Source organism: Leucoraja erinacea, chromosome 25, assembly GCF_028641065.1.
Source record: "Leucoraja erinacea ecotype New England chromosome 25, Leri_hhj_1, whole genome shotgun sequence".
NCBI lineage: Eukaryota > Metazoa > Chordata > Chondrichthyes > Rajiformes > Rajidae > Leucoraja > Leucoraja erinaceus.
In genome coordinates this window covers 26,136,728-26,164,261 of record NC_073401.1, presented here as the reverse complement: position 1 = coordinate 26,164,261, position 27,534 = coordinate 26,136,728, and the positions used below count along the sequence as shown (strand labels likewise).

At 44.7% G+C, this 27,534-nt stretch overlaps 1 protein-coding gene across 1 annotated transcript; it reads right to left on the bottom strand.

The window, feature by feature from the left end:
* Positions 1-123: 123 nt before the first annotated feature.
* On the bottom strand, positions 124-23,370 carry tmem116 (transmembrane protein 116). Its single transcript, XM_055655305.1, has 11 exons — positions 23,079-23,370; positions 20,245-20,291; positions 18,097-18,160; positions 16,777-16,908; positions 14,953-15,057; positions 12,487-12,539; positions 9,814-9,891; positions 7,190-7,328; positions 3,239-3,383; positions 2,447-2,523; positions 124-720 (listed from the first exon to the last, which is right to left on the bottom strand). The coding sequence occupies exons 1-11, from the start codon at positions 23,157-23,159 to the stop codon at positions 529-531; spliced, it is 1,113 nt and encodes a 370-aa protein (XP_055511280.1). The 5' UTR covers positions 23,160-23,370; the 3' UTR covers positions 124-528.
* Positions 23,371-27,534: the final 4,164 nt, after the last annotated feature.

Below are 27,534 nucleotides of genomic sequence, written 5' to 3'. Positions count from 1 at the left end.
TAAGATGGGCAGAATATTTGCTGTTTCCTGCTGTGAATCTGCTATTGCCAATAACTGGGCACCAACTGTTGACTGGTGTCTCAGGTCACTGGCGTTGCTGGCAAACTTGTAATGAAGCAATGTGGAGAGTAATGGGCAGATTTATTTAATTTCACTTCTCAGAAGCACCTCAAATCTTAACCTCAAATTACAAGTTAAACATTTCTGTTAAAAAGTGCTCAGTTTTAACTTTTCAGAATTAAAAAAAAAGTAAATACATTTGAAGGAGATAAAAATGTAGAAACACCAGCTTCCTTCCGAGTCATTATAAGAATTAATAATAAAAATAATTTTCTATTGCCCCAGTTGTATTCCCTGTTCTGTCAAGCAACAAATAGTTTACCCGGTATTTAATGGAAAAAGTGCTTGGCGCTTCCTTTTCGTCATTTGCTGGAGGTGTTTTTAACATCATGAAAGGGCGTGAAAGTTGTTCTCCCCTATCAATTCAAGTGTCCATTGAAATGAGGGTAATGTTTCCACAGTTGCCCTTCAGACTGTGGGTGAGATTTTCAGCTGATCTGCCGTGCTGTTGTACAATCGCTTCTGAAAACGCAGGAGTGGGGTCTGTGTATCGGCATCGCAGTGGGTCTTGGTCTTGTGCTTCATGTGCCGGAGGAGCGTTCTCTGGGTCCAGCCGTACACAATGCTGTTCAGCAGTCCCTGGGATGCAGCTGTGAACGCCTGTGACGAAGATAAATGGCTTGGGTTTTAAACATGGATTTAATCTGCTGCATTTACCGTATTTCTCTCCTGTTCAGTTTACTAACTGTACCCTCCTCTCCTGTTTGTGACGACTCTCTTGGCAGCCCCGGTCCACAATTTTGTTGCTTTCTTGAATTGTCAATACCACTCGTGGCCAACAGGGGGTGGGCAACAGCCACTTGGCAAAGAGATTCCTCCTAGTCTGACAAACATGTCCCACACAACTACAGTCTCACTGCACTGCCTACTGAAGCACAAGTACAATCAGTTGTTCTGTTGAGTAAACCTTCCACTGATTCTGTCAGTAAATGTACCGGCCGTGTCTGCTGCTTGTAACTACGAGCTTCAATTTTCAGATCTAACAATTATTCTCATCAGATACAATTATTATTTAAGGGAAATATTCCATTCGAGGCAATAATTAAGGTCGGCAAAACTCTTGCTGACTGGTACCTAACTTAGGGAGCGGTAATATGTAGACACAAGATACTGCAGATGCTGATTTATAAAAAAACTCAAGGGGTCAGGCAGCATCTCTGGGAGAACATGGATAGGCAACGTTTTGGGTTGGGACCGTTCTTCAGATGAAGAAGGGTCCTGACCCGAAACGTTGCCGACCTACCCATGGTCTCCATCGCTCCAGAGATGCTCCCTGACCCCTTGAGTCTGAGCTGCAGAGTTACTCCAGCACTTTGTCTTTTTTAAACTTGGGGAGTCGGTTCATACTTCAGGAATGAACTATTGTATTTGCTATTTGCTACTATATTTTCTAATCTGAATCTCAGGGATGAGTTCAATGCATCACAGGCACAATTTCAAAATGTAAACATCAAACGTGTGATTGTGGTCATTGTGAATGTCGGAAAATAAAATAAATGAATCCTGTTGTGCAATCACTGTATACAGTGGAACTGCAAGTACAACTTGTCTCAGTATTGTTATCCCACTTTCTCATCCACTCCCTACACTCGAGGGGAAATTTACAGAGGCCAAGTGATCTACAAACACGCGTGTCATTGGGATGCGGAGGGAAACCGGAGCACCCGGAAGAAATGCACAGTCGCAGGGACCACGTGCAAACTCCACACAGGCAGCACCTGAGGTAAGGATTGAACCCCAGGGATCTAACGCTGTGAGACAGCAGCTCTACCAACTGCATCACTGTGCTGCCCACATGATGTATTTAAACCATCTCCAATGTCTACACCAACACTGGATGCTGGTCATGATGGAGGAACGGGGTAAAAAGGTGATATTAGGTGAGATGCTCTTTACATTTGGATAGCTTACTGGATGGTCATAAGTTATGGGAGCAGTATTTGGCCATTCGGTCCATCAATTCTACTCCCCAATCTATTTTTCCCTCTCAAACCCATTCTCCTGCCTTCTCCACATAACCCCTGACACCCGCACTAATCAAGAATCTGTGCATGACTCAATTGGATTGTATGTCATTGTCTGGACCACACATAGAACAACTGTTTCCATGAAGTCCCTGCATTTTCCGAACAATTCTGTGGTTGCTGCTCCCTTAGGAAAGTAGTCCAGCCGAACTATAATAGAATAAATCTTATTCTCCATTCAAGTAATTTCGGACATTGGTTAAAAATGGGAATTTAAAAAAAAGCAAATGCAATAAAGTATGCCCTCTATCCCCGCCCTTCCCCCCCCCAGAAGAACAGCAAGTTTTAATTAGAATCCTTGCCTGTAAGATGTGTAGTACGATGAAAAGGCGGTTCATTGTCATTGGATTCAGCAGCTTGACCACAGTTAGAATACACGCTGAGGGGAAGAAACAGACATTTCTCAGGAGCAAGATTAAAGAGCCTGGGTAAAGATCCTGTGACTGGGAGGGCCTTAGTTAGTCAGCCTATGGGTATTTTTCTCAAGGACCTGCAGCATAAATATCATGACATGAAGTCCAAGGGCTTGCACAATTAGCACGTTCAAAGGCCTGTCCTAGGGAAGGCAAACAGTTCAGAGGGGGAGAAAACAAACTTGATAGTGGCATTTAAGAGTCTTTTAGATAGGCACACGGAAGTGCAGGGAATTAAGGGATTATGGATCATTTGCAAGCAAAGGAGATTGGTTTAACCTGGCATCATAATCAGCCATGGATATTGTGGGTCGAAGGCACTGTTTCTGTGCTGCACTGTTTTATATTGTCTAAGTGCATTGTGTGCATGATAGGACCAACATACTAGACAAACTTTCCTCTTCATCTTGGTTTGCATATCTTCAGGTTTTGAGCAATAGCCCACCCATCACCAACATAGTGTAAATACCTCCTGCTGTCAGATGTGTGGCTAATTTGGTTTACAGTATAACTATTGGTATTACACCAAGACACATTTGATTCTTGTTGGTCAATTGACTTCTGCCATTTCATCGAGTTTGGCCATAATGAGCAATATATTAGTGTTGCAAGGAGCTACGGTTAAGCAAGTCCATTGTTATACCTGGAAGATACACTGAGATATACCAGACTCCCACTAACCTGGTCCCCAACAGAACAAAAAAACTGTGGGATACAGTAAGGCTCTCTGCTCAATAACGGTGATTTTTGCCCACTGTTGGTCACCGAGAAAGCCGGTCAGAGTCACCAACTTCTTGTAGAAGAACCGTGTTTTAATTAGAAGAATCTGGAAAGAGGAAAGTGAAAGTAAGTAATACAATGCAAGGCAATCACAATGATTCAGACAAAGCTTTGTGAATAAAGTTATTTCAGGAATACAACAGCTTATACTGTATTAATATAGTTAAAATTATTCAAGGTGCTTCATAGGAATCTTTTAAGAAAGAACTGCAGATGTTGGAAAAATCGAAGGTAGACAAAAATGCTGGTGAAACTCAGTGGGTGAGGCAGCATCTATGGAGCGATGGAATAGGTGACGTTTCGGGTCGAGACCCTTCTTCAGACTGATGTGGGGGTGGGGGGCGGGAAGAAGAAAGGAAGAGACGGAGACAGTGGGCTGTGGGAGAGCTGGGAAGGGGAGGGGAAGGAGGGAGAAAGCAAGGACTACCTGAAATTGGAGGTCAATGTTCAAACATTGAACATTGTAAGTTGAAGTGTCAGGTCTAAACCCTGCAATAGTGCTGAGAGAAAAGGCAAGATTGGGGGTATACAGGAGCATTGAAGAAAGGAGGGAAGGGGGGAGGGGGGGTGGTACCTGGAGGTCCTCTTTCCAGTACCTTTACGCTGTGCCTCAAGACAATACAGAATTAACCTAGTGGGTGAATTGTCTGAAACATGTTAGAAACATAGAAAATAGGTGCAGGAGTAGGCCATTCAGCCCTTCGAGCCTGCACCGCCATTCGATATGATCATGGCTGATCATCCAACTCAGTATCCCATCCCTGCCTTCTCTCCATACCCCCTGATCCTTTTAGCCACAAGTGCCACATCTACCTCCCTCTTAAATATAGCCAATGAACTGGCCTCAACTACCTTCTGGGGCAGAGAATTCCACAGATTCACCACTCTCTGTGTGAAAAATGATTTTCTCATCTCGGTCCTAAAAGACTTCCCTCTTATCCTTAAACTGTGACCCCTTGTTCTGGACTTCCCCAACATCGGGAACAATCTTCCTGCATCCAGCCTGTCCAACCCCTTAAGAATTTTGTAAGTTTCTATAAGATCTCCCCCTCAATCTTCTGAATTCCAGCGTGTACAAGCCGAGTCTATCTTGTCTTTCTTCATATGAAAGTCCTGCCATCCCAGGAATCAGTCTGGTAAACCTTCTCTGTACTCCCTCTATGGCAAGAATGTATTTCCTCTGATTAGGAGACCAAAACTGTACGCAATACTCCAGGTGTGGTCTCACCAAGACCCTGTAACACTGCAGTAGAACCTCCCTGCTCTTATACTAAAATCCATTTGCTATGAATGCTAACATACCATTTGCTTTCTTCACTGCCTGCTGCACCTGCATTCCTACTTTCAATGACTGGTGTACCATGACACCCAGGTCTCGTTGCATCTCCCCTTTTCCTATTTCACCATTCAGATAATAGTCTACTTTCCTGTTTTTGCCACCAAAGTGGATAACCTCACATTTATCCACATTATACTGCATCTGCCATGCATTTGCCCACTCGCCCAACCTATCCAAGTCACCTTGCAGTATGGGTTAAAGAAGGGAATAGTTTTTCAAAGACTAGAGTGATTATTGGAGAGAGCATCAGAGAATGGAGACATTTAAATGTATGCAGCGTACTTATTTCACACTTCTTGGGAAAGTAGCTAAGCTAGTAAAGGAAATGTCTGTCACTTATCAATCAATACATTAACCTTGTGAATGAAGGATCCAATATCCTTGTGGTTTGGGATTGTCAAACCTCCAAAAACCAGTGCACAATATCGAGATAAAAATAATAGGTTTGAGAAATGTTTCAGCGCTACAAGTATGTAAAGGATAATGGAAAATAAAGATGGGGGTGGTTGAGGGCAAACAAAACTCACCGGTCAAGCAGAGTTCTTGAAACACCTGGGGCCAAAAACAAAGTTGAAACAAAGAATTGCAGAAATTTGTAACAAGATGGACATGAAAAGAAGAAGAAGACCACTGCTCGAAGAACTGTTATTTTGCGTCTGAGTAAAGTCAGATATAGAGTACATGTATAGTGCAAAACTCCCTCCTGCATGGGGCTGAGGGATCTCTCTACCCATTGTGAACCGTGGGTGTGATTAGGTTGGACTGCAAGATAAAATTAGGTACCAACATGAGAGATGGGCAGCTGACTAGAGTGTGCAAATGGAACCATATCTCGAGAGGACTCGGTGCGTACTGGAGAAGGTAGGTGGGGTGATACCCAGTTGGTATCTACTGAAACTAGAGATCATTGACCAATCTATGTTATACCACAATGTCACAAATTTAACCCCTGCATTTTCTGTATTTAGAAAAAAAAGAGAACCAGCAAAATTATCGCCCAAACAAGATTTGCATTCATGTTCACATAGCTCCCCATACCCGCCCTCTGCAACCACCACAGATTGTAGGAGGTATAATATTAGACAATTAAAAAACACATCCTTTGGGGAAATGAAACAGAAGGACGGTTTGGTTCTACCTGATTAGGTTGTAACGTATATGGACACATTTATCTGTTTTGTAGTAAATGCCTACTATGTTCTGTGTGCTGAAGCAAAGCAAGAATTTCATTGTCCTATACAGGGACACATGACAATAAACTCACTTGAACTTGAACTAGCTATGAAGGCAGCCCTACGAGATTTTACTTTAGACTTTAGAGATGCAATGCGGAAACAGGTCCTTTAGTCCACTGAGTCGATGCCGACCAGCAATCACCCCTTAGACTAGCACTATCCTACACCATTAGGGATTATTTACAATTTTGCCAATGGGTGGAAATCAGAGCACCCGGAGAAAACCCACTTGGTCACTGGGAGAACGTGCAAACTCCGTACAGACAGCACCCATAGTCAAGATCAAACCTGGGTCTCTGGCCCTGTGAGGCAGCAACTCTACCAATGGGGCGAACAGTGAAAAACAGAAACACCTCTGAAACTCAATTCCAGGTTTAACATTGGATATAGAAGTTTGCCTGTGTTATGGATGAGCGGGATGGGAGGATGAAGGAAAAGAGAACAGGAAGACACTGGGTAGAGCTGGGATGTAGGGCGGACGAGGGGTCTAGGAATTTACACCGAAGATAGACACAAAATGCTGGAGTAACTCAGCGGGTCAGGCAGCATCTCTGCAGAGAAGGAATAGGGGTGGGTGGGTTAACTCCAGCCCCTACTGTTGAGCAAAACATATTGTATCCACATTGTTTCTCTTAATTCCATGCAGAATACGAGATTGACCATGGTATGAATTAACCAAACGTATCTAATTCTCAGTGAGTGCATGAAAGTCACGAGCAGATGGTAGAGTCACCCTCCAACATCAAGTAAGGGAAGACAAAGACAGGAGTAGCTAAGTGGGACAGGCAGGGCGAGTCTGAAGTAGTGTCCCGATCCAAAACATTACCTATTCATGTTCTCCAGAGATGCTGCCTGACCCGCTGAGTTAGTTTAGTTCATTGTCACGTGGAAAGCATTTTTGCTGCGTGCTATCCTGTCAGCGGAAAGACTACGCGGAATCAAGTTCTTGATTCGTACGGGTGTCAGGGGTTACGGGGAGAAGGAAGGAGAATGGGGTTAGGAGGGAGAGATAGATTGGCCAGGATTGAATGGCGGAGTAGACTTGACGGGCCGAATGGCCAAATTCTGCTCCTATCACTTATGACTATACACTGCCCACTGTGTACAGACACAGGATAAAGGGAATAATGTTTAGTGGTAGATAAAGTCCGGTTAAACATAGTCCGAAGGTCTCGGATGAGGTTTTTGAAAACGAGCATCACCACCCTTGCATCTATCATGCGAGGGGATTTGGGGAAATTGAAAGGAAGAGTTGTAGCTTAAATAAATATTCCTTACCACAAGTCCAAGTAAGGTGAAGAGAAAAGCAATGAGGAAGATGACATTGCTGTACAGGTACGCAGTATGACATGCAGTCTTGTGATCCATAATATTGGTGTAGTTGAGTTCAAATATTTCACTGTGCAGCAGGAGGCATCTGTAATGAACCAGGCAAGACAGATGTCAACCTTTGGTTGCTTGCAACATTTAACCTTTCCATGCAGAGAAAAGCAAACAGTAAAACAATTCTGGGTAGAAAATGGTCACACACACAAGTGGTCATTCACTGAAATATTTCTCAAAGTCATACTTTTCGCTTGGTCAGCCTGAACCAAGAACTGACACACTGACACACACTGACACACACACACACACACACACACACACACACACACACACGCACACTGACACACAAAAACTACAGCAATCCTGCCCTTAGTGTTCTACCGTCTTCGTTAAGGTTTCGAGTTCGTCCACAACTTGTACCAACACACAAAGAAACACGTTGAAGATCGACACAAAAAATGCTGGAGTGACTCAGCGGGACAGGCAGCATCCATGGGGAAGAGGAACCAATGATGTGTTTTGCTCGAGACCCTTCTTCAGTCTTCTCCAGTCTGAAGAATGGTCTCGACCCGAAAAGTCACCCGTTCCTTCTCTCCAGAGATGCTGCCTGACCCGCTGAGTCACTCCAACATTTTGTGTCTATCTTAGCATTCTACCCACTGAAATTCCAGAACATTCGGTTCTTATTTCAGATGCACAATAGTAAGTAAGTAAGTAAGTAGGTTTATTGGCCAAGTATTCACATACAAGGAATTTGCCTTGGTGCTCCGCCCACAAGTAACAACATGACATACAGTGACAGTTACGAATGACTCAAAACACTAAACATTAATAATAATAAAACATTAATGATAAAACACCATTGATCAAGCATGTGAACCAACAAAATACCAGATCAAAGGGAGGCTACAGATTTTTGGCTGTTCAGTAGAGCAACTACTCGTGGATAAAAAATGTTTTTATGTCTGGCTGTGGCAGCTTTGACAGTCCGGAGTTGCCTTCCAGAGGGAAGTGATTCAAAGAGTTTATGGCCAGGGTGAGAGGGGTCAGAGATGATCTTGCCCGCTCGCTTCCTGGCCCTTGCAGTGTACAGTTCATCAATGGAGGGAAGGTTGCAGCCAATAATCGTCTCTGCTGATCGGACGATTCGCTGCAGCCTCCAGGTGTCGTGCTTGGTGGCTGAGCCAAACCAGTCTATGGCCCACCTGGAGATTAATTACAAGCCTGGCGTGAAGGGTGTTTAAATATCACGTACTGACGACAGAACTATGAGGCAACATGGGAGGGGTGGCACAGTAGCAGATGTTGCTGCCTTACAATGCCACAGACCCTGGTTCAATCCTGACTAAGGGTGCGGTTTGTATGGAGTTTGCAGCTTCTCCCTGTGACCATGTGGGTTTTCTCCAGGTGCTCCAGTTTCCTCCCACACCCCAGAGTCATGCATGTTTGTAAATGTGTGGGATAGAACTAGCCTATGGTGATAATGATCGCTGGTCAGCACTGACTCGGTGGGCCGAAGGGCCTGTTTCCATGCTGTATCTCTAAACTAAACTAAACTAAACTAAACTAAAGAAACAGTAAACAGCTCAGATCGACCACCTTTCATCAAACTGTATGAGCCAATGTAGGACATTGTTTCGAGAGATACAGCATGGAAACAGGCCATTTGGCCCATCGGGTCCAAGCCGACCATCGATCAGCCATTCACACTAGTTCTATGCTTTCCCACTTTACCATCCACTCCCTACACATTAGCAGCAATTTACAGACGGCCAATTCACAAACCCGCACCTCTTTGGGATATGGGAGGAAGCTGGAGCGCCTGGAGGAATCCCACATGGTTATAAAGGGAACTTGCAAACTCAGCACAGACAGCACCGAGGTCAGGATCGAACCTGGGCCTCTGGCACTGTGAGACAGCAACTCTACTGCTGCGCCACCGTGCTGCCCAACTGTGCCAAGTAGTCTTCAATGGATGTAGGCGACTTGGAATAAAGTAGCAATTAGGCAGCATTGCTTTGGATAAGATGACGTTTGCAAAGAGTTCCGTCAGGAAGCCGGGCATTGATGGACTGGAATGGTTGGGTCTAGAGGTGACTGAGGCATTGGTGAGTGTACAGAGGGTGTGTGATTGTGAGGTGGAGAGGAAGGATAGACTGGCGATGTCACGGAGATGGAAATGGATGGCCATGGTAATGACGTTTGGTTTAGTTCAGTTTCACCAGTTCAGCGTAGAAACGGGGCCCGTGGCCCACCGCGCCCACAGTGACCATCAACCACCCACACACCAGTTATCCTACACACTTGGGACAATTTACAAAAAGCCAATTGACCTACAAGCACGCATGCCTTTGGGTTGTGAGAGGAAACCAGAGCACCCGGAGAAAACCCACGTGGTCACAGGGAGAACGTGCAAACTCCGCACAGACAGCACCCGTAGACAAGTTTGAATCTGGGTGTCTGGGTTGCTCTACCAATGTGCCACTGTGTTGCCCCAAGGGAAGGGAATATAGAAAGGACAACAAAGCTTTTTTACAATGCCTCGAGACATTTACACTCTGGTGTGCGATACTTACGAGCTGCTGTAGGGGGCATAACAGCGGTATCTATTTCCAACGCAAAATACAGGAACCATCAGTACAACAGGAACCAAACTGGAAGAAATGAACATCATAAAACATTCAAAATTGTTCTGCCATAATCCGGATTATAATAATCTTCTAGTCGAATCCCTTTCTGACCAATGGTCATTAATCTTCACAAATTCGAACGCAACTTGCATAATGCTCCCCAGTCATCTCTTCACTACTGGACAACCGAATTAAGATGGGAATTACTTAATATTAATCGTAACACCTACAATAAAGTTTGCACTAAGAGAAGCCTAAATAGAAGGAAAAAATCCTCAATGGAAGCCTATATACTGTAGAATAGAAAAATAGGTTTATATTCTAAGAAAGCATTGATTTATCGTCCTTCAAGTAACCCTTGCTTCCCCTCTCCCTCCATCCCTCCCCCACCCTAGTTCTCCAACTAGTTTCACTGCCGTCCAGATTAATTTTACTGTTTGAGTGCCTCGTTGTCACCTTCCCCACAGCCAACAATGAACCAGTCTACATTTCCTTGATCATCGTCTGCTGTGATCTGTCCTTTTCAAAGCTCACATGCTCTTTGTACCCTTCCATATCTCTAGTTTCCCTCTCCCCTGACTCTCGCCCAGAAACGTCACCCATTCCTTCTCGTCCAGAGATGCGGCCTGGCCCCGCTGAGTTACTACAGCTATTTGTGTCCATTTCGGCGTTAGTTGTTCGGTCTAATGGTTTGAAGGTCCCAGTCTATTCAAAAACCATATAACCATATAACAATTACAGCACGGAAACGGGCCATCTCGACCCTTCTAGTCCGTGCCGAACACGTATTCTCCCCTAGTCCCATATACCTGCACTCAGACCATAACCCTCCATTCCTTTCCCGTCCATATAACTATCCAATTTATTTTTAAATTATAAAAACGAACCTGCCTCCACCACCTTCACTGGAAGCTCATTCCACACAGCTACCACTCTCTGAGTAAAGAAGTTCCCCCTCATGTTACCCCTAAACTTCAGTCCCTTAATTCTCAAGTCATGTCCCCTTGTTTGAATCTTCTCTACTCTCAGTGGGAAAAGCTTTTCCACGTCAACTCTGTCTATCCCTCTCAAAAACCTGGGGCATCTGATATCACCCTGGCCACTGAGCTGCACGTTGAAGCAGGTGTTGCATTTGCAGCCAGCCGCAGAGACACAGCACAGCATGATAGTGCACATTCTGTGAATGGATGTCTATGGTTATGAGACACGTCGCTGTGTTGGAGGATAAGCTTTATCCTGCTCCATACACTGATCTGCAAGAACAAAACACCACAACCTGCAAGTGGATAAAAAGTTCAAGACTATTACTGATGTACAACTTGTGCAGAAAGGAACTGCAGATGCTGGTTTACACCGAAGATAGACACAAAATGCTGGAGTAACTCAGAGGGACAGGCAGCATCTCTGGAGAGAAGGAATGGGTGACTTTAAGGATCTCGCCCCTTCTCCAATCTGAAAGGTCACCTATTCCTTTTCTCCAGACATGCTGCCTGTCCCGCTGAGTTACTCCACTATTTTGTGTCTATCACCGATGTAAAGCTACTATCTCCTGCTCAGTTTGTCACTGTTCAGCTAATAAAATCTATCAAGTTGTTACACAGACGTTACCACTCACCATCAAAGCAATTTGATACCAACCCACATAAAAATACATTATATGAAGATAGACACAAAACACTAGAGTAACTCAGCGGGTAAGGCAACATTGGAGAAAAGAGGTAGGTGACATTTTGGGAAGGGTCCCAGCCTGAGACGTCACCTATCCATTTTCTCCAGAGGTGCTGCATTACCCGCTGAGTTACTCCAGCGTTTTGCCAGCATTTAAACCAGCAGTTAAACCAGCATCTGCCGTTCCTCTTTATTTTTGGAGCCGTTTAACGAGATGCCAGCAAGCACTGGGGTGAAGGGTGAGTAGTTTTTAGAGATAGAGCGTGGAAGCAGGCCCTTCGGCCCATCGAGTCCGTGCCAACCAGTGATCACCCCGTACACTAGCACTATCCTACACACAAGGGACAGTTTACAGAGGCCAATTAACCTATAAGCCGGTATGTCTTTAGAGTGTGGGAGGAAACCGGAGCACCTGGAGAAAACCCACGCAGGTCACGGGGGGAACGTGCAAACTCCGTAAAGGCAGCATCCGTAGTCAGGATCGAAGCAGAGTCAGTGGGTTGCAGTAAATGGATGAGCGGGAGTTAGGGTGCAGTCAGAAGACTTTTGGATGACCCAAAGCTCACCGAGGGTGAAGGTCGAAGTCCTGCCAGTGGGGGTATTGGAATAAGCAAGTCTGGAGTGGCCCATGGCATGGATGAACAGGGATTAAAAAAGATCTCAGTTTCAAACCCTAAACTAAATAGTTAAAGCATTGCAATCTTCACAGTAGCTGAGCACCAAACTGGATGTGGAACTGCCGTGTTAGAGGGGAAAAAAGAAAGATGGATCTCTGGTGAAAAGTGCAAATGTGTTTTTGGGTGGCTGGGACCACCACTGACAACTGTAACACATTGTGTTGATGAATAGTGAGCCTACACCTGCATAGAATGGGTGTTAGCAAGTTGATTGAAAAGCATGGAGATTCAGAAACTGAACGAATGACTAAGAGAATAAAATATACATATTTACCTGGACGAGGTAACCAGAATCTTGTTCAGTCTGACACTCTTTTCTGTCACCGCCTTGATAAAGATACAAATAACAATATTAAAGCATTGCAACATCAGTCAATTCAAGTTTCAATAATATTTCTGATATTAGTCAAAGACGGCCAAAGGGCCTAGTGTAGAAGGGGCAACTTGGTCAGCATGGACAAGTTGGGCCGAAGAGTCTCTCTCCATGCTGTATGGCTCTATAAATCTTAGAAATACATGAGAGATGGTGATAATCTGATTTTAAGAACGATATCTGTTGCTGACAGAGAGCAGTTTTCTCCAGTTACTTCTGTGTCAGATGTGGTACGGGGCCACACAGCCCAACAGCCCAACTATGGTCTGCCTTGAAGATAGACACAAAATGTTGGGGTAACTCAGTGGGTTAGACACATCTCTGGAGAAAGGGAATAGGTAACGTTTCGGGTCGGAACTCTTCTTCAGACTGAAAGAGCCTTGGGGGACGGGGAACTGGAGGTGAGTAAAGGCCAGAACAAATCAATGCCAAACATCAGACTGGTCAACATCTTATGTGCCTTCTTAACTACTGAATCTACCTGTATATCTCACCTTGATCAATCTTGATCCCTCAATACACTAGCCAGAGGAGGTAGTTGAGGCAGGTATTATAACACCTGGACAGGTTGAGTTTAGTCTTTATCCTCTTTTTCACCCTTGGTCCTGAACTCTTGTTGTTGCTCTTTCGAACTCCCCCATCCCCCCACTGAGCAGATGTAGACTATCTTGCCAGTAGATGATCCCAGTCTACCTTTGCCAAGTCCTATCTTATTTAAGGTCCAGGAATGTGAATACAAGGAACTGCAGAAGCCGGTTTACAAAGAAAAACTCTGTGAGTTTGGAGAAGGTGGAAAGGTGACGTTACAGGTCGGGAACCTTCATCAGTCCTGACCAGCAAGCTGTTGGTGTGGGTTTGTTGGTCTTGCAGTTGAATTGCCCAATTGATATTATCTAGTTGACCACATGGAAACATTGCACTATCACCCAGAGCATTTCTGGGGATGAGCAGATTTACCGAATAGTGAAAGGCCTGGATAAAGTGGATGTGGAGGGGATGCTTCCACTCGTGGGAGAATCTAAGACTAGAGACCATAGCCTCAGAACCTTTAGAAAGGAGATGAGGAGATATTTCTTTAGTCAGAGGGTGGTGAATCTGCGGAATTCATTGCCACAGAAGGCTGTGGAGGCCAAGTCAATGGATATTTTTATGGTGGTGATTAACAGATTCTTGATTACTAAAAGTGTCAGGGGTTATGTGGTGAAGGCAGGAGAAGGCAAGATAGATTAGCAATGTTACAAAATTTTGAGATTTAAAAAATCAAGTCTGCAATTTATCCCATCAGATAAAGCATAACAATAAGTTTAATTTGACACCAAATTCACTTTCATATCTCAAGTATTAAAAAAGTTATGACCATTTTCATACTCGGAAATTAGCATCTTGTTCCCTATTGATTTTCAATGGACATTACAAAAAAGCTGTGATCTTGGATAATCAAAAGCCCATTTCTTAAGGAAAGATTAACATTTTTAAATAGCCTAAGTGTCCAAAGATTATTCACAAATAATTCACAATATAACATGATTTTTATATCTAATTTACATTAATTTATAGGCCAAATGGAAGGAATTTAGTGTTCAATTGCTGTAAATAAATGCCCATTTAAATCGGCTTTCTAGTGGGTTCCTGTGGAACGCGCTGGTTTAGAACGTTGACATAGCGCTGGATTAGTGCCCTCAAATGCCGAGAAAAATACTGCGGGATATAAAAAGCCCAAAATGAGCTACTCGCTATAGATAACTTGATATATAGGGTTATATATATGCCCCATTTAATGTAAAAATAAGGTACATACCTTTAATTGTTTGCTCTATAAAACCCTGGGGCTGGCGAGAGGTTGCGGAATGAAACAGTAATTTTATAACTATTAGAACTATATTATCGAGGCCTATAAAACTAATAATACCTTTTGCGACCGGGTCTTGCACCGATTTTTCGTTAATGATTTACTAGGTTGAACATGCGCGATTAGTACAGCCTAGTAAAAATCGCGTTTTAAACCCGCCCCCTCCAAACAGCGCCAAAATCGCCGACATGGCTGAGGGCAGATTCCCAATGACGATTCAGGTAGGTTTTGTAACATACCTAGATAGATCAGCCATAATTGAATGGCGGAGCGGACTTGATGGGCCGAATGGCCTAATTCTGCTCCTGCACCTTATGAAATTAGCCAGTCAATGTTTATAGGGCATCATGCACCTCTGTAGTCATGTAGTTTAATTAAAAATAATTAAAAATAATGAATCCTTTTGATAATGAAGGTGGGTTGAGAAAGGGAAGGTGATGGGTTGGTGGGTGAATTGGGATAAGGAGGAGAAGATGGTTGAAGGAGGATTAATACGTGTTCTTGTAAGAAATGCTCACCTGGCAAGATGTTCCATTCAACGTGGCATGAACCCTCGTCCTCATATCACTGTACAGGCACCAGGTATAGTTCAGAATGTAGCAAAATGAGGAGGTGTACAGGACCTGCAACGCACAAGGTGAACCATAAACTGCAGACGCTGGAAAAATCGAAGGTCGATAAAAATGCTGGAGAAACTCAGCGGGTGAGGCACCATCGATGGAGAGAAGGAAAAGGTGATGTTTCGGGTTGAGACCTTTCTTCAGACTGATGTGGGGGAGGTGGGGGCGGGAAGAAGAAAGGAAGAGGCGGAGACACTGGGCTGTGGGAGAGCTGGGAAGGGGAGGGGAAAGAAGGAGAAAGCAAGGACTACCTGAAATTGGAGAAGTCAATGTTCTTACCGCTGGGGTGTAAACTACCCAAACAAAATATGAGGTGCTGTTCTCATTACAGTAACATCAACACTTCACATGTTTCAATAAAAAAGATCTTCAAGAATATAGTTGTTGCCCTCTTAGAGGGGAAAGCCAATTCCCACATTTCAAGAGATAGACTCAAAAAGCTGGAGTAACTCAGCGGGTCAAACAGCATCTCTGGAGAAAAGGAATGGTTGGTTTCTCGGTTTGACCCGCTGAGTTACTCCAGCTTTTTGTGTCAATCTTCGGTTTAAACCAGCATCTGCAGTTACTTCCTGCACACCTCGGCATTTCAAGGGAGATGTCTTTGCCTGGACAGAGTTTAGGATGTGGAACTTAGTATCACTTACATGCATGCATTTAGGGGAAAGGAAAATGACGGAAAAAGCAACTCCGGGTTAAGTTGGTATGGTTGGATAAGAAAGAACTAACTTTAGTTTAGTTTCGTTGAGAGATACAGCGTGGAAACAGGCCCTTCAGCCCACCTAGTCTGTGCTAACCAATGATCCACGAGCACTATCTTCCACACTAGGGACAATATAATTTTTTTTTTACCAAAGCCAATCTACCTACAAAACTGTACGTCTTTGGAGTGTGGGAGGAAACCGGAGCACCCGGGGAAAACCAATGCAGTCACGGGGAGAACGTACAAACTCTGTACAGACAGCGCCCGTAGTAAGGATCAAACCCGGGTGCCTGACACTGTGACAACTTACCGCTGGGCCACCCTGCTGCCCAATCTGTGGAGCATGGAACCATTAAACTCACTCCTTCCAATCCCTGCATATCCACGTGCCAATCCAAAAGCCGTGGGACAGGGGTTGCATGTCCTGTGGTTGCAGGGGAAAGTACCTGGGGAGGCGGTGGGTGGTAAGGGATGTGAACTAAGGTGTCGCGGAGGGAGCAGTCTCTCCAGAAGGAAGAAAGGGATGGAGATGGGAAGATGGGATTAGTGGCGGGATCCTTGAGGTGGTGACGGAAACGTCGGAGCACAATGTGTTTGTTAGCTGCGGAGGCTGGTTCGGGAGGGGGGGGGGGGGGGGGGGGGAGGGGGGTGGTGAAGGGGGTTCTGTCCTTGTTGCTTCTGGGGGTAGGGGGAGTGAGAGCAGAAGAGACACCTGTAAGGGCCCCATCTGTGACAGAATGCGGAATCCGCCGTTCCCTGAAGATTGAGGACATCTCAGGTGTCCTAGTGTGGAACACCTCATCCTGGGAACAGGTGCGGTGGAGACGGAGAGAACTGATAGTAGGGAATATCATTCTTGCAAGAGGCAGGGTGAGAAGAAGTGTAGACGAACATGCTGTATTTTTCAGACCTGATTTGTTCACTGTTTCTCTCTCTCTCTTCATAGATGCTGATTGACCTTTCGTTTTTCCAACATTCCCCTCCTCTCCCACACTAACGCCGTTTGCCCTCAGAACACTTACCTGTGCCAGCGCTTGGACGTTATAGCAGGCAATGTTGCGAGCACTGAACGACTCTCCGTAGAACAGAACTCCAATCAGCCAACAAAACGCCAGCAACAGATCGTTCAAACTCAGACAGAACAATGGACGTATCTGGAGAAACAACGACACCAGGTCTGTCATTAGGTGATTGAGTACAAAACCGCATCACTCAAACCCTCCTCCAATGCTCAGTTTAGTTTAGAGATACAGCACGGAAACAGGCCCTTCGGCCCAACGAGTCCGCACCGACCACCGGTCCCCGTACACTAACACTTTCCTACACACACTAGGAACAATTTACACTTATGCCAAGCCAATTAACCTGCAAACCTGCACGTCTTTGGAGTGTGGGAGGAAACCGAAGATCTCGGAGAAAACCCACGTAGTCACGGGGAGAACGTACAAGCTCTGTGCAGATAGCGCCCGTAGTCGGGATCGAACCCGGGTCTCCGGCGCTGCAAGCTCTGTAAGGCAGCAACTCTACCGCTGCGCCAACGTGCCAATGTGATTCCCTGTCCACTCTCATCCAAGTTTCATTTCTTGATGGGAGGAATTTACTGACCACTCCAGGTCATTTATTATAAGAAGCAGGCAACGATTACTTTCTACTGAGTTAGAATAGAATAGTAGAATAGTTTCTTTATTGTCATTGCAACATGAACCATGTACAACGAAATTTAAATTGTCAGCCAGTCAGTGCAGCATTCAAACATTTCTAAAAGCTAACGATACATTAAATATCACGGACAAAGCACGCATTCCATCCTTCTCGATTCCACAGTTACCACAGTCCCTTGTGAATACGGGTGTCAGAGGTTATGTGAAGAAGGCAGGAGAATGGGGTTAAGAGGGAGGGATAGATCAGCCATGATTGAATGGCAGAGTAGATGGGCTGAATGGCCTACTCTGAACTAAAACTAAATTATCAGCAGCATTGCAGATACGGGGGGGGGGGGGGGGGGGGGGGGGGGGGGGGGGAGGAGAGTTGGGCAACGTTGGGATTTCTGGAGGGTGGGTCAATGATTCCGATACTAAGGTTCCGAATATCCTGGGAATGGTGCCAAAGATTACTGGGAATGTAATTTAGTTTAAATATTTAACAAATACAATACAAAAGAATTTCTGCGTAATAGCTGCCATTACAGTACGGCTGTAAGCCTCTGGGAATCCCCCAGTCAGCCCCAATTCCTTAAAGGTGAGGCCTGAAACATCAAGGAGGAATTGAGACACAAGTATGTTGCCCAGTGTGAACACACGGGCGTCCAATTCAAACAAAGAGGGAACTAAGTGACCACTTACCTCCAGGGTTCGTATGAGCCGCTGCAACGCTGTGTATCCAATGATGGAGCCCGAGCCCACTATACTGGGAGGGGTAAGAGGGGGAGCGAGGAGGGAGGTGGAGGAGAGATGGGTGGAAGAGAGGGGAGGATGGGAGATGGGAGGGAAGGGAGGAGGGGAGGGAGACAGGGAGAGTGGGGGGGGGGGGGGGGGGAGAAGATTGAAAGAGAGAACATCCTGTATTAAAACACAACCCACAAAACATGTACAGACAATATTTAGTTTAGTTTATCATTGTTACATGTACTGAGAAATGAAAAGCCTTGGTTTGTGTGATATCGAGTCAACGAGAAAACTATACATGATTCCAATCAAGCTGTCCACAGTTCACCGATAAAGGATGATGGGGCAAACATTTAGAGTATGAAACTAGAATTTGTAGCAGAGTGAGGTGGCAGAATGAATCTAAAATACACACAGTGTAAAATGGAGAATAATGCAAACAAACAATACAGATACTACAGTGTTGAGGACAACGCCATAAATGTATCCTCTAAACCCAACGAATGCTTATCTGCAGTCTTCCCCTTATCCACTTGGAATATAAACAAATTCAAGTCAAGTCAAGTCAAGTTTATTTGTCACATACACATACGAGATGTGCAGTGAAATGAAAGTGGCAATGCTCGCGGACTTTTGTGCAAAAGGCAAACAACAAAACAACCAAACAACCAAACAAATCCTGATGGTAGTCAAGAATTCGCCACGGGTGAGAACCATCTGTATCATTCCCTTGATGAGCAAAATTAGCAAAAGGGTGTCTAATTGTGGAGAGAGATTTAACCCTTGGTTAATGCCCAATGCCCTGGGTCTGTGGAATGGTGGTCTCTGTGGTGCTCGTGAGTGCCATCTGGTGGCTCCTACTAAAGATTCATGTGCCTGGTCAATGAGACAGGACCAAGCTGCAGACCCTGCATTCCAGACTTCCTGTGGTCACTGTGGCATTAATGGTGGCTGCGATACACAACGTCGAAACCAGTAGAAATGGTCCTTGGAGAATACCATTGAGGTGAGAGGGGAAAAGTTTAATGGGAACCTGATGAGCAACTTTTCCACACAGAGAGTGGAGTACATGGAACAAGCTGCCAGAGGAGGAAGTTGAGGCAGATCCCATAACAATATTTAAACAGGTGCATGGATAGGAAAGGTTAAGAGGGATATGGGCCAAACGCAGGCAGGTGGGACTAATGTAGATCGTTGTTTCAGGCTAGTTGGGGTGAAACGCCTGTTTCTGTGCTGTATAACAGAGAAAAGTGAGAGGAAAATGAAAAACAATACATTCATTGCGCACATTGCAATTTAAAATAACTCTTCAAAAACAGAGACAAGAGACTGCAGACGCTGTGAGCCCCAAGTCTCGAGCCAAAATGTTGATCATTTCTCTGCCTCCACAGATGCTGCTTGGCCCGCTGAGTTCCCCAGTTTCTTTATTGCTCTTCAAATGTAGAGAAACTTAAACTTAGACTATCATCCAAAGCAATGTGAACAAATGCACTGATCAGTGAAACATAGGCACTGACTCCAGGAGGATCCCTGGTTTGATCTTGAGTTTGTCGACAAAGAATTATGAGTGATGTACTGATCACAGTCTACATGGGCAAGACAAGGCTACCTCGAAGATAGAAATGCCGGAGTAACTCAGCGGGACAGGCAGCATCTCTGGAGAAAAGGAGTGCGTGATATTTCAGGTCGAGACCCTTCTTCAGACAGAGAGTCAGGCGAGAGGGAGCTGAGAGATATGGAGGGTTAAGGTTGTGAAAACGACAGATTGAGCAAGGGTGTTGCAGACTACGTCGGAGAGAGGAGGAGGAATCCCTGGAGGAGAATTTGCAGTGGAGTTCCTCGTGCTGATTGCGTTCGACTGGAACATACGCATGTTTTGATGCAAGCAAGGCAGGGAATAAATAGTTCAGCTCTGGTGCTTCCCACTATCGACTGTAATAGTTAAGCCTCACATAAACTGGCTAGTGCAAGATAAGCTATCTCATGGGGAACTCCAGAAAGAGGTCGCATCCTCAGGGAAGGTAAGAGGGAAAAATCTTGAGGGGAAATGGAGGATGGGTTGAAATCCAAAATGGGCATGAGTGCTAACAATTTTTAAATACTAACCTCAAAATCACCATTGAAAATTCTATCCACCGCAATGCCGTGAAGAACTGCAAAAGAACAGACTTGTATTTTTATTATGACTTAAATCAAAAACAGACGGCTCTATTCAATGTTCAAACTTTTCTTTAAGGTTTTAATGCATTGCATTTGATACATCAGTTTACCTTGAATTCATTATATACATTCATTTAACAAATGCTTTTTCTCTCCCATTTTCCTTGGCATTAGGCAGCGGACAGGGACAAAGGGATCGTCAACCAACAGGTTGAATAGCCTGTGTTTAAATACCACCTTTTGACATCGTAAAACAAGCCAAGGTTTATTACAGGGCGCCATTAAATGAATCTGAGCAGTTAGCAGATAATGGAAAAAAAAGGCCAAAATAAAGATGAGACAAAAATGACACAACCACAATTTCCGTCAAGCAGAAATAGCATGTTGAATAACCGACTGGAAAACACAAAAAATACCCTTTACCAGACCTGGTCACATATTGTAATTTTTTTTTCCATTAGTATTTCAGGAACTTAGTTCAAACAGACCAAATGTAAAATTATAGTGTTGTATGGCACAAGCATTTCTGTCCTTTACAACTCTTTATATTTGTCCATTATCGACCACTTGACCCATCTACACTGATGTACGAGGGTTATTTACAACACTCAAACTCTGAATGAGTCTGAAGAAGGGTCTCAACCCGAAATGTCACCCATTCCTTCTCTCCAGAGATGCTGCTGCCTGTCCCACTGTGTTACTCCAGCATTTTGTGTCTATCTTCTCACAATGAGTACATGCTGGGGTGCAGTGAACATTCATCGGGTTGACCTGTGGGACCATGGGCTTGTCATGTGAGGAGTGCACAGGCAGATTGGACCTGAATTCCAAAGTTAAGTAGAATGAGAAGTGATCTCATCGGAACACACTAAATTGTTAAAGAACTTGATGGAGTTGGAGTTGAGTAAAAGCCCTGTCCCACTGTACGAGTTCATTCAAAGAGTTCTCCCGAGTTTGCCCTGATTTGAACTCGGAGAATTACGGTAATAGCCGCTCGTGGGTACTCGGGGCTCTCGTGGACATTTTTCAACATGTTGAAAAATCTTCATGAGTCTTCCCGAGCTTACCTGCCGCTAGCGAGTCTTCCCGAGTACCTGCCGTTAGCGTTATGAGCCGCTAAGAGACGTCCCCGAACTCCGACGTACCCGCTACGTTCATTCTTACCACGAGTTTGATTTTTTTTTTTAACTCGGGAGAGCTCGCATCGAGGGACAGGGCCATTATTAATGTTTTCGCCAGATGGGATATCTGGAATTAGGAGGGTCACAGTCTCCAAATAATGGGTTGTCCATTCAAGAGTGAAATGAGAAGACACTTTTTGAGAGTTCTCTGCCCACAAGAGGTGTGAATCTCAGTCATTGTGTATATTCAACAGATTTTAGATTTGTCTCGTTTTTTAGCGTGGTGGCAAAGCGCGGAAAGAGGCACTTTGGCCCACCGAGTCCGCGCCAACCAGCATCCCCGCACACTAAGCCTGTCCCACTTACGCCACCTTTACAGGCGTCCCACTTACGCCATGTTGAAAATTCAGCGGCGGCCAGAAAAACGCTACAACTCTTTGGAGACTTTTCACGACCGTACAGGCGACCCCTGGCGACATGTCGTGGGTGACCACTCACAACCATAGGAGACCTCACAACCATACGGTTGTGAGAGGTCTCCTATGGTTGTGAGAGGTCTCCAAAGAGTTGTAGCGTCTTTCTGGTCGCCGCTGAATTTTCAACATGTTGAACATTTTGGCGTCCTACGACGGGTGCTGGCACAGGCCCTTAACACAATCCTACACACTAGGGATAAATTACAGTTCTACCAAGCCAAGTTTGTGAGAGGAAACCGAAGCACCAAGAGAAAACTCACGCAGGTAATGGGGAGAAGGTACAAACTTTGCAGACAGCACCTGTAGTCAAGTTTGAACCCGGATCACTGGCGCTGAAAGGCAGCAACTCTACCACTGCGACACTGTGCCACCCATACAGTTATTGTATGTGTTTGTAATGGAAAATATTCTGTTTCCCTTCCTTACTAACATCTCTCATCTTCATCACAAGAACAAAACAGTACCGAGAAAGGAAAAAGAATCACAGTAGATAGACACAAAAAGCTGGTGTAACTCAGGGGGTCAGGCAACATCTCTGGAGAAAAGGAATAGGTGACGTTTTGGGATGAGACCCTTCTTTAGACTGAGGGTCAGGGGAATGGGAAACAAGAGATATAGACGGTGATATAGAGAGATATAGGACAAATTAATGAAAGATATGCAGAATGTAACGATGATCAAGGAAAGGTGGAGCCCACAATGGTCCATTGTTGGCTGTGAGCTAGGTGATAATGAGTTACATAGACAATGGAACTCAACAGGATGACAATGAAACTAATAGATGGCCAGGGTGGGGGAGAGATGTGGGGAGAGAGAGGATGCAAGGGTTACTTGTGTCCATATATCATTACATAAATATATACATTATCTGTTTTATTTCCAGATTACCAGAACGTAATCTGGAAATATCTGGGCTTTCTTGTTGTTTTTGATTGGACTGTGCAAACACTGAACCTGGCAACGGAATAAATGAAACATAAACAGTGGAAGGACATTTACAAAGTGCTGGAGGAACTCAGAGGGGGCGAGGTAGCAGCATCTCTGGGGAACATGGATGGGTGGATTAATCCTGTCCACGTCCTCTAGAGATGTTGCCTGGCCCGCTGGATAAATCCAGCAACTTGTGTCCTTTTGTGTAAACCAGCACCTGCAGTTCCTTGGTTCTACAAAAGTTGCATCTCACCTCGGTCCAGTCGCCTTCTGCGGCGTCGCTGCTGTCCCAAGTCCCGAGAGATTCCCCTTGCCTCCGTGTTAAATATTCCATTGTAATTTCCTCCTTTCTTCCCTGATCCTCCTCCTCCTCTGGCTCGATGTTGTTTTGTCTCGAAGTTTGGGCAAACCGGTTCTGTGAGCTGGCAGTGGCAGCGAGTGGGGGTGAGACTGGGATCCGATGCTGTGCGCACAGATTGCCACAAGAGAGAGATAGAATCTACTGTTCTCTCATAAGATCCTCTCCACATCCACGCCCGGGGTTTACGGAAGAGCCTTATATCCACGGCCAGGGAATGTTGGGGGGGAGGGGGGGAGGGTGGAGACGCGGTTGATCACATTGGGATTTCACCCACTCCATAACAAGGAAGAGTTTTTGAGACACGAGAGCAAAGATCTTAGAGCGGAGAGAAGGCTCCAGATGCTGGAATCTCGAACAAAACCACACAGTGGCCAGAATAACTCGAAGATAGACACAAAGTCAAGTGCGGGAGTTTTAACTCAGCGGGCCATGCAGCATCGCTGGATAGAAGGAATGAGTGAGGTTTCGGGTCGAGATCCTTCTTCAGACTCAGCGGGTAATTCAGTAACTCAGTGGGTCAGGCAGCATCTGTGGAGAGAATGGAAAGTCCACGTTTCGGGTCCCAACCCGAAGCATCTATTCCCAATTCTCTTCCAGCATGCTGCCTGGCCCGCTGAGCTCCTTCAGCGCTTTCTATTTTGCAAGTGAACGTTTTTTCACCGATTTAAAAAAAAAATCTACCACTGGCACATAAACAAAGGAAACAAAGACCAGTTTAGTATATGTTGTGTTGCTGCAAGTTAGAATGTAATAGTTCTGTTTTGGGACATATGACAACTAAACACTCCTGACTCTGGACTTGACTCCACGGGAATGACACTTGGGGATTGGCGGTGTCAACATTCACTGCCCACCCTAGTTGCCCCTGCACTGAGAGGCCAGTTAAGAGCCAACCACATTGATAGTTTAGGGGTCACATAAGGATCAGGGGTGTGAGGTTTCCTTACCTGAAGTGAACCGACTGATTTTTTTCCCCCACCACATTTCGTTAAGATGGTGATCACATGGTTGCTGAGTCAGCCTGTCTACTGAGTGTCAAGTCTCTAGTAAATGCTGGAGTAACTCGTCGGGACAGACAGGCAGCACCTCTAGTGAAGGAATGGGTGACGTTTCGGGTGGAGACCCCTCTTCAGGGTGTCGACCCGAAGCGTCACCCATTCCTCCCATCTCTCCAGAAATGCTGCCTGTTCAGCTGAGACACAAAAAAAACGGTGTCTCTCCCCCTCCCCAAGTCTATGTAGTTCAAAGTTTAGTTGGAGTTCATTGTGTTTAATAGCCTGATGGCTGTAGGGAAGAAGCTGCTCCTGACTCTGGACGTTACAGTTTTCAGGCTCCTGTACCTTCTTCCCCATGGCAGGGTGTGTAGATCACTGATGATGATCACTTTCACCACTTTTTGCAATCTTCTTCGTTCCTGAGCGTTCACGTTGCAGAGGAAGTTTCAGCTCCGTAATGAGAACGGCAAGATGCCAGTCTAGCCATTGCTTAAGAAATGTATGGAGCGTAGGACGTGTTGCGATTACTTTATATTAAATAGGCTTGCTGTGGGAGAGCATGAACAGAGGGTGAACAAGGGTGAACAAGGGCAAAGAGCCTCCATCTTGATGCATGCGTTTTTATAATAACACGTTGCCTTATTTGCTCCCAGAGTTTAATTATTCTTGAATAAAAATCCTATTTTCGGAATAACGCGCTGAAATGTTCGCCTGCCACCATAAGGCGGCGAAGTCACATGTGTGGTTCGGTTGATTTACGTGCCACAACCCCCACGTATAATGAGAGGTCCCTGTATAACTTCTTCTATCCTGCCTCCTAGTGGCTAATTTCAGAATAAGGCCTCAAAAAGGCAGCCAGCATCATCAGAGACCCACACCACCCTGGCTACCAAAGATCTTAGAGCTGGCTACACGCTCACTCACTCCTGCCATCAGGAAAAAGGTACAGGAGCCTGAAAACTCACGCCCAGGTTCAGGAGCAGCTTCCTCCCTGCAAACACCAGACTATTAAACACCACAAAGTCTGAATTACATTGATCCGCTGATCCAACTGATCCGCAATTCCGTGTCCCTCACCATCTTCCAGTCCCGCCTCAAGACCCATCTCTTCACCTCTGCCTATCCTTAGCCCCAGTGCCGTCCATTTTCATCTGAGCATTAATTGCCTCGTACTGTGTTTTGTATTGAATTCTGTATTTACTTTGTGTACTAGTCATGTCTACACTATTTATTTCATTCCCCTTACATGTTTTTCCTCTACCTGCTAAATTTTTGTAAGGTGTCCTTGAGACTCTTGAAAGGCGCCCATAAATAAAATTTATTATTATTATTATTGACTTAGTTTTATATTTTTGCTTAAGTGCATGGACACACACACATTGTATATACCCATGCACAACTTTTTTTCGTTTATTATATTGTTTACAGAGTACTATGTTTACATATTCTGATGTGCTGCTGCAAGTAACAATTTCCTTGTTCTGTTTGGGACATATGACGATGAAAACATTCTTTTTTTAAATTTTTTTATTTTATTTTATTTTTATTAGAAGTACAGTAAATTACAGTAGTACACATAACATATAACTTATTACATTTGTTGTACCACTTTCTTTTTCGAGCTTTAAAAGAGGTAGAAATAAAAGAAATAAGGAAATTGAGCAAGAATCGTGAAGGTGTAGGAGAGTGTTGGGAAAAGAAAGCCCCTTAGGGAAGAAGTTAGAGAAGGAAGTAAAGAAAGGAAATAGACCCTCGAAAGAAAAGGAAAAAAAAGGAAAAACAATCGCTCTATTATAACACAAAACTCCGCAAAAAAGGATATACCAACCGTGTTTTTTTTTAATTTTATACCCCCCGTTACCAGATCCTGGTACCATTTATATTTTAAATTACTATTGCACCTTATGCTTGTAATAGTTCCATAAATGCAGACCACGTCTGCATTCTTGAGATGCACTAAGGTACACAAAAATGCTGGAGGAACTCAGCGGGTGCAGCAGCATCTATGGAGCGAAGGAAATGGGCAACGTTTGAACATGAACATAGATGATGCTGCACCCACTGAGTTTCTCCAGCAGTTTTGTGTACCTTTGATTTTCCAGCATCTGCAGTTCCTTCTTAAACACTTGAGATGCACTATAATGCTGAGAACCATTTCCACACTCTATCTTCCCTTTGCTCCATCTATTACACTCGAGTCTCACTCAAATGTATTTATGTATAGTATTATCCGATCTGTTTGGATTGTGTGCAAAACAAAGCTTTTCACTGTACCTCGATACACGTGACAATAATAAACTTAAACCGAGAGTCCATCACGGATGGATGTGGGAACATAGAAACATAGAAAATAGGTGCAGTAGTAGGTCATTCGGCCCTTCGAGCCTGCACCACCATTCAATATGATCAAGGCTGATCATCCAACTCAGTATCCTGTACCTGCCTTCTCTCCATACCCCCTGATCCCTTTAGCCACAAGGGCCACATCTAACTCCCTCTTAAATATAGCCAATGAACTGGCCTCAACTACCTTCTGTGGCAGAGAATTCCAGAGATCCACCACTCTCTGTGTGAAAAATGTGTTTCTCATCTCGGTCCTAAAAGATTTCCCCCTTATCCTTAAACTGTGACCCCTTGTTCTGGACTTCCCCAGCATCGGGAACCATCTTCCTGCATCTAGCCTGTCCAACCCCTTAAGAATTTTGTAAGTTTCTATAAGATCCCCCCTAACATCACAAGATAGCAGAGATAAATGTATATTAATAATTTGGATGAGGGGATTGAAGGCTTTGTGGTAATGTTTGTGGATGATACGAAAATAGGTGGAGGGGCAGGTAGTGTAGAGAAAGCAGGGACTCTGCAGAAGGACTTGGAAAGGTTGGGAGAGTGGGCAGAGAAATGGCAGATGGAATATAGTGTAGCAAAGTGTGGAGTCCTGCATTTTGGTAGTAGGAATAAAGGCATAGACTATTTTCTAAATGTGGTGAGAATCCTGAAATCACTGGTGCAAAGGGACTTAAGAGTGCTGGTGCAGGATTCTCAAAAAGTTAATCTGCAGGTCGAATCAGTAGTAAAGAAAGCAAACACAATACCAGTATCTATTCCAAGAGGGCTTGTATACAAAAACAGGGATGGAAGGCTGAGGCTCTATAAGGCGCTTGGTAAGGCCACATTTGGAATATTGTGAGCAATTTTGGGCACCATATCCGAGGAAGGATGTGTTGGCTCTGGAGAGGGTCCAGAGGAGGTTTACAAGAATGATCCCAGGAATGAGTGGGTTAACCTATGATGAGCGTTTGTCGGCACTGGACCTGTACTCGCTGGACTGGAGTTTCGAGGAATGAGGGGCAATC

Coding starts and splice junctions, on each gene's coding strand:
- tmem116 (XM_055655305.1), bottom strand. CDS start 23,159: ATGGAATATTTAACACGGAGGCAAGGGGAATCTCTCGGGACTTGGGAC. Junction 20,292..23,078: donor CAGAAGGCGACTGGACCGAG/GTGAGATGCAAC, acceptor GTTCTTTTGCAG/TTCTTCACGGCATTGCGGTG. Junction 9,892..12,486: donor ATTCTGGTTACCTCGTCCAG/GTAAATATGTAT, acceptor CATTTCTTCCAG/TTTGGTTCCTGTTGTACTGA.